Source organism: Neophocaena asiaeorientalis, unplaced genomic scaffold, assembly GCF_003031525.2.
Source record: "Neophocaena asiaeorientalis asiaeorientalis breed wild unplaced genomic scaffold, Neophocaena_asiaeorientalis_V1.1 scaffold40, whole genome shotgun sequence".
Taxonomy (NCBI): Eukaryota; Metazoa; Chordata; class Mammalia; order Artiodactyla; family Phocoenidae; genus Neophocaena; species Neophocaena asiaeorientalis.
This window is the reverse complement of record NW_020185335.1, coordinates 14,920,485-14,932,393: the sequence shown is the minus strand read 5'-3', so window position 1 is coordinate 14,932,393 and position 11,909 is coordinate 14,920,485. Positions and strand designations below refer to the sequence as shown.

Here is an 11,909-nt window from a genome sequence, read left to right as displayed (position 1 = left end):
GGGGGCGTGTCGTCGGGCGGGCGGCGGCCGGAGCAGTAGAGGCGCTTGTGCACATAGAAGTTGTTGACGTTGTTGAAGGTGATGTCGCAGTCGAAGCACGTGGCGCCCTTGGGGCCCCCCGTGAAGAGGCCAGCCGGCGCGCCCACGCCCGCGCCCGCCTGCAGCCGGCTGTGCACCAGCTCGGACATTTTGGCCAGGATCTCGGAGGCAGGCGGCGCCGTGGGCAACTGCGGCAGGAAGAGCGCGCCGGGCCCTGGGCTGGAGCCGGGCGTGGGGCTGGACAGCTCCGCCTTCACGCGGACGGGGCTGGGGCCGGCGCTGGGCGGTGATGGCGTCCGCGACAGGGCCGGGGGCCCTGGCTCAGCCTCGGGCTCCTCTGCCGCCTCCACCTTGATGCTCCTGGGGGTCGCCGGGGGCTCGCCGCCACCCCCGTTCTGGGGGCCCGGTCTGGTCTCTCCGTTGGTGGTCTCTGCCAGGGCTTTCCTGTCCAGTCCCGGTGATGGGGCGGGCACCAGGCCCAGGTCTGCAGGGGCCAGGGGGCCGTGCAGCGCCGTGTGCTGCTGGAAGGCGGCCAGACTGTCTGCGGGGAGACGCCAGGGGCCACACTTCAGGCCTGGAGCAGGACCTGCCTGGGCCAGACCTGAAGCTGGGGAGGGCGGGAAGGGAGAGCTGGGCTGGGCGCAGAGGTGGTGGAGGGTCGAGGCCGAAACCGACACTCCCCCACCCGCACCCCTCGTGGCCGAGCCTGCTTCCCCCTTCCCAGTCCTCAGGGTCACCAGGGGCTCACCTGCGGGGAGCTTGGCAGTGGGGTGCCCAGCCCCTGATGAGTAGATCTCAACCTTAGAGCCCGGCTGGCAGACCATGTGGTTGGTCACTAGGTGGCTGTAGAGGATGTCCCTCGTGGTGGAGATGAAGCCGCAGCTGTGGCACACACCTGCAGGTGGGCTGTGGTGTCAGAGCCCTGCCGGTGGCTGCGCCCCACAGACCCCGCCGCCCCCTTCCTGGCCCCGCTTACCCGTCAGCGTGTCTGTGTGCACCTTGAGGTGCCGCTCGCAGTTGGCCTTGGTGGTGAAGGCGGACAGGCAGATGAGACACACGAAGGGGCGCTCTCCTGGAACACGGGGCCCGGTAAGGGAGCCTGGCCAGCCGAGGACTACGGCACGTGTGGAGGGCCCCTAAGCTCTGCCTTCTAGGACCCCATCGGGGGCCCAGCCCCCAGCCGACCACCCAGCCGGTCGCAGGCGGGGCGCGTGGCCTGGGGCCCTGTGGGAGGCTGCTCGGCGTGGTGGGAGGACCACTCGGGCACGTCCACGGCAGTTGTGCAACCCCAGGAAAAATGCAGTGAGCATGCATGGCTTGGGTGGGGAGACACGCTGTTGGGGGGCGGGGCTCACCGCTGTGGCTGCGCATGTGGATCTCCAGGGAGCTGGCGCTGGGGCAGCTTTTGCGGCACTGGGGGAAGGGGCAGACCCGCTCGTTGGGGTAGGTCTCCTTGGGCTTCTCCTCGGGGGCGGCCACAGCGGGGGAGCTGGTGCCCTGGCGGCTGGCGCAGTAGTACAGGAGGTGGGCTTGTAGGTTCCGCTCGCTGCGGTACCAGATGCCGCAGTCCTTGCAGGGAAAGACGTCTTCTGCGGGCGGGAGAGGCGGGTGCAGCCTGAGGGGTGCCCCGGCAGCAGCGCTGGCCGCCTAGCACCCGGGCCAGGCCGTGGGCCCTCTGCAACACGAGGGCTGTGCCCCGGCGTCTGCCAGCTTGGGGGTGGGGTGGGGTTTGTGACCTGGGCTGTCCCTCTTCACTGCTTTGCCTTCTCAGGTGTCCCTTGGTAACTCCGTGTCCCCTCTCTACGGATCTTCAGGATGCCATGGGGACTTGCGGATGGGGTGTGAGTGACCCCGAGAGTGGCCCCTGGGCTGCGTCCCGACAGGCAGCCCCATAAGGAGACACTGTGGTCTCTCGGGGTTGCCCACGGGAGAAATGAGGCTGGGGTCCGTGACCTGATTGTCTCTGTGACTTGGCGGGGGCGACGGGACTCGCGGGCTGGCGTGGAGCTGGGTGCCCGTGGAGGAGGATGAGGAGACAGGTGTGTGCGTGTGAGCAGGTGTGTGGGCCGCTGGGTGCCTAGTGGGCTGCCTCTACCTTTGCGGTTTAGGGGGTTTGGATGGCGGGGGCGGATTTGCCAGCTGGTGAGCATTCTCTGGTGGGTGCTTCAGCAGACTGCTAAGGAATGTTTTGTTGTTTCTGTCCCTGCTCCTTGGCCAGCCACCCCTTGGCTGAACCCAGGGCAGGGGGGAGACCTTGTTCTGGGTCTCGACCTTGACCTTCACACGGAATGGAGGGGGCACTTATGCGGGTTAGGACGTATTTCAGCCCGTTGGTTGGCAGTACTGAACAGGTGGTCTGCCTGCCCCCCGGGGGCTGCCAGGTTTCTACCTTCTGCCTCTCTTCAGAGTACCTGTCTGTCAAGTGAGGTGGGCACTCCTCATGCCCCTGTGCCTGCAGTGTTTCCGGCTCAACTCTTCGTACTGTGTTATTTTTCTGGTTTTCAAGTTCCCTTTTATTTGGGGGTCTCAAGGCAGCGCTGAGGCCTTGAGCTGGGATCCGGGTCTGAGGGGCTTCTGTATCTGCAGGGTCAGTGCTGGGGACTGCGCTGCTGCTTGCGGCATAGCGAAGGGACTGGGAGGCCGTGTGGGCCCCAGCCCCGGCCCTAAAACTTAGCAAGGACGGTCGTCGCCCCACCAACCCAGGGCTGACCTCGGGCCAAGTCCCGGGTGGATGCAGCCCAGGTAACCTGCACAGAGACCTCAAGGCCGGCATTACCTTTACTGCTTCCACAGATGAGAAAACAGGCCCAGAGGGGTGGAGTCTCAATTAAACCGGGTCTGATTGACTTTGGAGCTCGGGTTCTGAAAGCCCTTCTAGACCACCAGTAGGAGAGGCCCGTGTGGGGTTGGTATAAGCGATGTCTAGCCCACCATGCCCTCACAGGTGTCAGACCCGAGGGGAGGGAAACCGAGGCCCAGAGAGGCTGCTCCTGGGTGGGCTTGAGAGGAAGCCCTCCAGCACCTGGGGCTCCCTGCAGCCCCCCCCACCCAAAAGAGACAGAGAGGCAGCCCCCCCAAACACCAGATGCCATTCCCTGCCCTGGTGGGGTGACCCTTCCATCCAGCACCCTTCTTTCCTGAAACCTCAACGTCAGACAAGACCCCTGTTTGCTCACCACCACCCTCTCAGCTCCCCTGCAGGACCCCATTCTCCCTGGGGCAGTGGCCTTGCCCTGTCTGGCCCAGTCCCTCTGTGCAGGCTCTGGGGACGGGCCACCCGCCTGTGCTTGTCCCCACCCCTCCGGTGTCACCCTCCTCACTTGGCTGCCAGTGTCTGGGTCACGGTGACCTCCGTGCTGCCTGCCCTTGCTCTCAACACAGCTGGGACACGGCGGGCCACTGGCAGATGCCTCCCTCACCCCTGGCTCTAGTGTCTGCAGGTCCTGTCTCTCCTGGGGCCTCGTCCTGCCTGGAGCTCCCCAACTCTGACCGCACCTTGAGCCCCAGCACGTGTCCCCCAGTCGCCTCCTGGGCTCCACTTAGTGCCCAACAGGCGTCTCGGGTCAGGTGCTCAGAACGGGCCCTCCACCCTGACCACGATGGGACGGACAGTGTCCGCCCCGCGGCCGTGCTGCAGCCCCGGCCTCACGCTGCCGCTTCCCCCCCGCCCCCCCGGTAGGCCCTGTTCACTCCAGTGCCCCTCTGGCCTCTGCCGTGGCGCCTCCACCTGCTTAAAGCCGTCATCACGTTTGACCTGCTTAAAAAGGTCTCTTTTCTCCCAATTTTACAACCCTACAGTCTCCCTCTAGCAGCCATGCAATTTTAGAACTGAATAGGGTCGTCTTTGCTGCCTGAAAGCCCCCTGCCGCGGTCGTTTCTCTGAGAAGGAGTCCCAGCCCTGGTCCGGGGCCACCCTCGGAGTCTGGCTCTGGCCACGGTGGCCGTCTCGCTGGGCCTGGGCTGTCCGCTCAGCTGCTCTCCCAGGCGCGCGGGTCTCCCGAGCCCCCCAGCCACTGCCCACGTCACCACTTGCCCTCCTTCGTGGATGTGCCTGCGGCCGCCTGCCCCCTCAGGGCGGGCAGCTGTCCCCACCTCGCTAACCCCAGCGCCTTGACCGCTTGGTTCGGTGTGGACGTTGAACAAGGATTTGAGAATCTCATCGGTTCTCAGACCCTCTGCTGCTTGTAGGGAGGAGTGACAAACGTCCCTCCACTGCAGCTCTGCCCCAGGGGACACTTGGCCACGTCCTTCACAACTGGGAGGTGGGGATGGTACCAGCGTCTAGTGGGTGAGGGCAGGGCTGCTGCTGGGCACCCCACGGTACATGTGTCCCAGACTCCACCCCTGCCCCGCGCGGCCTCTCCAGCTGGTGACCTAGAAGGGCCTTCCGGACCCCGCGGAGCGTGTGCCAGAGGCGCTGTGGTGAGAAGCCTGGTCTGCTGCAGAGCCTCCGGGAAGGCTGTGGGCCCGCCTCCCCAGCAGCATCTGGGAGCTCACCACGTGGCCCCCTGCACCCCGACTGCACCCTGGAGCCCCTCCTGGAACCCCACTGCTAGGCCCCCGTGCATGCCCCCGGGGCACACGCCCTCCTCTGCTCGGGTGGCAGCGGTGACCAGTCTTTGCAGATCCTGAGCTGGGCACCGCCTGCAGCTCTGAGCCTGGGGTGGGGGGCGGGCGGCGGGCAGGCAGCGGGTTACTCACTGTTGACAACTGCAGTCGCGAGGATGGACGCCATGCCCGCCTGCTGGGGCAGGAGCTGGATGTCGGTGGCGGGGGAGGGGGCCAGGCCCTCGGGCTCCACCGGCTCCTTCACAGGCTGGCTGGGGGCACTGTGGGGCTCGGCCGCGAGGAGCACGCTCAGCCGTCCGCCCGCGGCCACTGGCCTGGTGAGCCTGCACCAGAGGGCGCCGTCTGCGGGGGGAGGGCGTCTGTGACGGGGCGCCGGCAGCCCCAGGCCACCACGGCCGCGCCTCTGCAAAGACCCCTGCCCATCTTATCCTCCTGATGCCCTCTGCGCCGCCCCAGCTTAGGCATGGGGGTTCCGAAGCCGGCGTGGTGGCCGGGGCGAAGCCACACCCGGCTTCGCAGCTGTGGCCGGCTGGTTTCCGTGGCGCACCTGCCTCCTCAGGGCGACTAGGTGTTGGCTGCTCTTTGGGCCTCCCTGCCTGTGTCTGTCGGAGCAGGAGGGCCGTCTGCGGGGAGAGGGGAGCAGAGCGGCCGGGAGGGCTTGGGAGCCACTCACCCGCGCCCTAGAAAGGCCTCCCAGCGCCTCGCTACTCAGCCAGCATGGCTGTTGCCACGGTGGCCAGCGGGGGGCAGCCTTGGCCAACAGGACGCGGGCTGAGCTGCCCACGGGCCCAGGCCACCTGGCTAGCATCAGCACCGCAGGGACCCTTGTCCTGCCCAGGCAGATGAACCCTGCTGACCAGGCGAGCAGGGGGGCAGGCCAGGCACTGCTAACTGGGCCACGCCCCTGCTACGTACCCCCAGCTGGGCACCTGCTGCCAACCTGGGCCCTCCGTGCTTTCCAGCTGCTCTCTGGATCCTTAGAGCACCCCAAAGCAGGGAGGGTGGGCCGGGGGGGAAACAGGCACACGGGTGCTGTGCTAGCCAGAGGCAGACGGAACGCGCAGGGCCCCGGATGCCCCCAGGTGGGGAGGGGCTGGGGAGGCGATGGTGATGGTGAGGGTGACACCCCCAGAACATTCTACCAAAGCGGAGCCCCCCGCCCCAGAAGAAGGAGGTGGATTTCCCGTGGCCATGTGGTGGATGGCTCTTGCTGTCATGTGTCTATCCCCACATCCTCCCCGGACCTGAGCTGCCTCATCTGTAATGGGGGGGGTCCCCCGCACCCCGCCCTCCCAGGGCCACTCCTGGAAAGCGCAGGTTTGCAGGAGGGATGTGGGGCGTGGAGCTTTCCTCGGCTTCACAAAACAGAGGCCCCAGAAGGTGAGGGGACCTGTCCCAGGCCCCCCAGCTGGGTTTGGACATGGCCCTCCTGACCACTCCTGGAGGGAGTCAGGCTGCACAGGGCCCTTGTCCAGCAGGCACCCCCAGGTGGGCCCACCAGGCCCTGCCAGTTTCCACCATCCCTGTGGTCTCCCAGAGGCCCTGAGGGCAGTCCTGGCCTGGGCCCGCACTCCCCGACCCCCGGGGCCGACACCTGTCCAGCCCTAGGCAAGCATTAATGGGGGCACTGGGCGTGTGGTGGCAGCGGTGGCCAGCCCCTCGGCCCGGCCCAAGCAGGCTGGTTTCCCTTTAAGAGCCGGCCCAGGGGGAGCCATGACCCCCCACCCTCCGGAAGGCAGTGAGGGAAACGCCAGGATACCAACCCTTCCTGTAGATCTCCGAGTTGGCTTCGGCCTCGGTCAGGGCCCGGGGCAGCGTCCTCAGCCAGCAGGCCTCGTCCTCCAGCAGCAGGGTCAGGGCCGGGCTCTGGGGGCGGGGAGGGGGGGTCAGCAGGAGAGAGGCTGGCCGGGGCAGCGGGGGGCTCCCTGTGAGGAATGCCTGAGAGTCTACCCCGTGGGCGCCCTGTCCAGGCTGCGGGTCCTCGCCAAGCACTGGCGACACGCATGCAGCAGGGATCCAGTGCTTGCCATGGGTCAGGTGCTAGTTTCCCTTGGAAACCGAGGCCCAGAGAGGTGGAGCAACTTGCCTAAGGTTACACAGCCAGTGAGTGGCAGAGCGGGGAGGCACACCCGGACCTCCGTTCTTGCTGCCCCCTCCCTGGTGGGGCACTGGACCGGACGCAGGCTCCTCCCACACAGGCCCCCAGAGACCTACAGAGTAGTAAGCTGTGGGACTCTCTGCACAGCACGCAGGCCCACCTTCGTCCAGTCCATCCTGGGGCCCATAGACATCTCGTCCCATCCCGAGCAGCAAGACGTCCCCCCACCGAGGCTGGCTCAGCACCTGGCCTCCCTGCGGCCCGCAGACCGTGGTCAGCCCCTCGCCCGGACACGCTCCCTCCGGCGGCCCCCAGGAGGGGTGGCCTGATTTCTCCCCCACCCTCCCCAGGCGGCACTGCAAACATACGTCCCCGTCCCACATGGTTCTGGGAGGGGGCTGGCCCTTGCCACACGGAGGCGATGAGGTACAGACCCTGGCCCTGACTGGCCGCAGAAAGGGTGAGACCACAGCGGCCCCTCAGGCCACAGCCCCAGGGCTGGATGGGTTGTGGACGGCTCCTCTCCTGCAGGGGGTCCCCAAGCTCCGCCACTGGGCACCGTGTGGAAAAGCACAGCACATTCGTGTCTGAGTATTTTCTTTGTTTTATGCAAATAAAAGCTTTTCAGTCAAACTGTAGCAGAACCTCTAACTCAAGGACCAGTGTCACTTGCCGTCACCTGGATGGGGGCACCTGGCCAGGAAGCTAGCGTGACGGGATGGCTGGAGCAAGTGACACATGGGAGGTCCCCTGACGTCTTCTGGGCACCTCCCCGCCTGGTCCAAGACCACGGCTTTACTGAGCTTTGCCTGCAGGGAGCACGTGGGCTCCAGAGCTGGGCATCGGGTCCAGTCCAGACTCCCTGACTGTGCCCAATAGCACCATGCCCGCCCTCCCTGGGCCCGGCACCTCTGCAAACGGCAATGCCCCGAGCCTGTGGGCTCCCTCCACCGTCCTTGTGCTGCCACCTGCTCTGGGGGTGGGTGACTCAGTCTCCCCGGGGCACTGGGAAGTGGAAGCCTGTGTGAAGCCCTCCTTTCAGACAGTGCCCGCCTGGCACGTGACAAACACAGGACAAACAGGAGTCCTGCCACCCTTGCTTCTCCATTCCCGTGGGCCCGCAGGACACAGTGGGCAGAGGCTGTGCCTTCGGACCTAGGAGGCTGATGTCCACTGGGGCGGCGGGCCAGCAACCCCCAGGTATCAACTGGGGCCGAGTGTCTCCACCAAGCAGCATGCTTTAACGGACAGCTGCAGACCTGGGGGTCCCCGTCACCCACAGCTGGGGACAGGCTGGGGGGCCAAAGCGGAACCGGGGGGGGGGTGCTGGCACAGCAGCGATTGACCGGCGGCGCCCACGTCCCAGCTATCCTGACCTGGGCCAGCAGAGAGGCGGAGGCCAGGGTCTCCCTGAGCCTCTAATGAATATTAACGAGTGGAGGAGGGAGAAAAACATTAATCTGCCTGATCCTTCGCTGGGTGCTGCGGTAACGATATGAAATCTAATTATTCGTCCCAGTATTTCTAAACCCTCAAACCGAGACTGACAGCCTCCCGGTCGGTTTAATGCTTATCACTCCCGGGAGTGGCGTGTTCGCGGCGTGATAAAAGCGGCCGCGCACAGCTCTGCTGACGCTGCAGAACCCCTGAATTTTCCGCGTCCATCTGAGTGGAGGGGAGACGGCGGCGCTGTGTCCCCGGCTGTGTGCCTCCTGCTGGGAGCAGCCCCTCGTCTGGTGGCTGCCCTGGGCGGGTGAGGGGCAGGGGACGTGGGGGACCTGGAGGGGGGCTTGCATCCTGCACCCCACGCCTGACTCACAGGAGGGAGAGGGGCCAGGAGATCCAGGCCGTACGACCACCAGACCCTTCACCCTCGTTCCCTCAGCCCTTAACCCTCTGGGGGGCCCTGGCCCCCACTTAAATGGGGCAGGCTGGGCCCACCATCACCAGCCTCCCTGCCTGCGCATGGACCCTAGGGGTGCAGGAGCCGGCGCCCCACGGCTCCGGGGAGAGGAGCACGGCCATGCCCAGTCTGCCCCTGTCCCCGTCCCTGTGGGGTGGCAACGCGCACTGTCCCGGGCAGCTGGACCCTGCCGTGCGCTAGGGCTACAGCTCGCCCCCCCCCCCCCATTATTTATTTTCTCCCCCCATCCCCCAATTCCAAGCAGCCCTGGAACAGAAGCCCTTTTCTCTGGTGGTCGGAGGCACCAGGCTGAGGCAGGTTCCCTTCCTGGCCCTGCCCGTGGGCAGCGGGGTGAGAGCCTAAAACGATCAGAGATGTGCGTACTGCCGGCCACCTCCCCTCCACCGGCGCCCCAGGCTCACAGCTGGGTCTGCGTCTGGGTCCGGCTCACCCCAGACAGGCCGGGTGCAGCGTCTGAAGAAAGCTTGGCCCCTACCCTGCCTTAGCCCTGGGGGTCGCCCTGTCCCTCCCTCCTGACTCCAGGCTGCCCCACCCAGCCCCAGGACAGCGGGCGGCCACTTTAAACTCTCTGGGTGCATCTGAGAACCCTCCTTGTTCCCCCAACAAAGAGGTCAGTGTCTGGGTTCTGTGCCCGCTGATAGCCATCAGAAACCCTATCTCTACCGCATCCGCTGTGACAGCCGTATCTGAGGCTGTTCCCAAACTCGCCATACAGCGCGTGAAGTAGCGTCGAGGGGAGGTGGGGCCCTGCAGAACGCCTCCCCAGGGCACTGCGGGCAGGTTCGCGGGAGGTCGGGAACCTGGGGCAGGCCTGGGGTAGGCTCTGATCGGGGCCTGCACTCGTCTCTCCCTTTCAGCGTGTCCTGAGAAGCCCCGGCCTGCGTCCCACTCACCATCGCCAGAGGCAATGGCTTTCCGCCCTCGGCACCAGACGTTTCATGAGGCAAGAGAAGCGCGACACAGGCGGCTCAAGGCATGGCCCCATCTGGCAAAGAAAGACCCATGATGCACCATGCCTGGGCTGAGCGCCTTCCCTTGGGAATTACTCCCTATCACAGCTAGAGAAAGAGGGGCCTCGCCAGGAGGGTACTGGGCTCATGCACCGCAGCGCCGTCTCCCCCTGGCCCGGGATCGTCCTGCTGGGAGTCTGGCTGTGCCAGGCAATGACCGCTGACAGCGGCCTCTGGAGGGGCCCCATGTGGAGGGCCGCTCAGAGCCCATCTGTGTGCGGTCAGCTGGCGGCTGGGCCTGGATGGTCCCACGTCAGCCTCACAGGCAGGGGCTTGCTGCTCAGACCTGCTGCCCTGCGTGCCATCCCGGGGGTACCCTCCCAGCTCTCACTGATGTCACGGTGGCCTCATGGCTAAAGTGGGTGAGCCGTGGGAGGACAACTGGACAGACGGATGGGCCGAGTGAGTGAGGGCCCATTTGTTCATTCATCCATCCATCCACCCATCCACCATCTACTCATCCATCTACCTTCTACCCATTCATCCACCACCCATTAATCCATCAACACATCCACTGACTCACCTATCTATCCACCATCCACCCGTCCATCCACCTTCCATCCATCCACCTTCTGACCATCCATCTAGCATTCAACCTTCCATCTACCATCTACCTAGCATTCAACCTTCCATCTACCTGTCCATCCATCCACCATCTACCTATCCACCCATCCACCATCTACCTATCCATCCATCCATCCTCCCGTCCATCCACCATCTACTTGTCCATCCACCATTCATGTATCTACCTACCCACCCATCCATCCATCCACCCACCATCCACCTGCTACTTGTCCATCTATCATCCACCCATCCATCCAACATATCCAGCCATCTATCCACCATCCATGTGTCTATCTACAATCCATGTGTCCATCCACCTTCTACCTGTCCATCCACCATCCCCCCTCCATCCACCATATACCCTTCCATCCACCATCCACATGTCCATCCACCATCTTCCTGTCCATCCATTTTCTCCCCATCCATCTACCATCCACTCATCCATCCACCATCCATCCTCCATCAACCATCACCTGTCCATCCACCATCCAGCTATCATGCACCTTCTGCCCATCCATCTGGCATTCAACCTTCCATTTACTATCTACCCGTGCATGCATCCATCTACCTGTCCATCCATCCATCTACCCATCCACTGGCTACTCGTCCACCTACTGTCCACCCATCCATCTGCCATTTATCTGTCCATCCACCGTCCATTTATCCATTCAATATCCACTCAACTGCTCCTCCACAACCATCCACCCATCCACCTTCTCCCCGTCCATCCACCATCCACCTGGCCATCCAACTTCTACTCTCCATCCACTATCCCCCACAATCCACCATCCACCCATCCACCTTCTCCCCTGTCCATCCACCATCCACCCGGCCATCATCCAACTTCTACTCTCCATCCACTATCCCCCACAATCCACCACCCACTATCCCCCACAATCCCCCACCCACCCATCCAACCATCCACCCATGTACCCACCATTCACCCATCCTTCCACCTTCTAATTGTCCATTCACCAACCACACTTCCATCAAGCATCCACCCAACCATCCACCTTCTACTCATCCATCCACCATCTACCTGTCCCCACCCATCTACCTAACATCTACCTGTCCATATATCCAACCACTCGTCCATCCACCTTCTACCCATCTATCCACCATCTACCTGTCGACACATCCATCTATGATCTACCTATCTATCCATCCACCCATCTATCCTCCATCTACCCGTCCATCCACCATTCTTTATCCATGCACATATCCACTCACCCACCTGTCCACCCACCATCCAGCCATCCATCCACCTTCTGACCGTCCATCTAGCATTCAACCTTCCATCTACCATCTACCTGTCCGTCCATCCATCCACCCAACTATCCACCTGCTACTCGGCCATCTATCATCCACTCGTCCACCCACCATCCACCTGTCCATCTGTCACCCATGTATCCACTATCTACCTGTCCATCTATCATCCATTTATCCATCCACACATCCATTCACCCACCCATCCATCCACCAACCACCCATCCATCCTCCTCCTACTGGTCCACCTACCATCCACCCATCAATCCACCATCCACCTGTCCATCCTCCATCTACCATCCACATGGCAATCCACTATCCATTTACCCATCCACATATCCACTCACCCATCCATCCACATCCACCCACCCATCCACCATCCATCCGTTTATCCATCCACCCATTCACTCACCCACCCACCCACCCATCCACCCACCTC

At 63.9% G+C, this 11,909-nt stretch overlaps 1 protein-coding gene across 1 annotated transcript in view; it reads right to left on the bottom strand.

The window, feature by feature from the left end:
* The window catches only part of ZFPM1 (zinc finger protein, FOG family member 1), a 46,394-nt gene that overhangs the window by 3,637 nt on the left and 30,848 nt on the right, over window positions 1-11,909 (bottom strand). The window contains exons 5-10 of the mRNA XM_024735737.1: window positions 6,372-6,474; window positions 4,741-4,950; window positions 1,395-1,628; window positions 1,016-1,111; window positions 788-934; window positions 7-646 (exon numbers count right to left, since the gene is read on the bottom strand). Coding sequence (XP_024591505.1) covers window positions 7-646; window positions 788-934; window positions 1,016-1,111; window positions 1,395-1,628; window positions 4,741-4,950; window positions 6,372-6,474 — 1,430 coding nt within the window. The remainder of the gene's footprint in view (window positions 1-6; window positions 647-787; window positions 935-1,015; window positions 1,112-1,394; window positions 1,629-4,740; window positions 4,951-6,371; window positions 6,475-11,909) is intronic.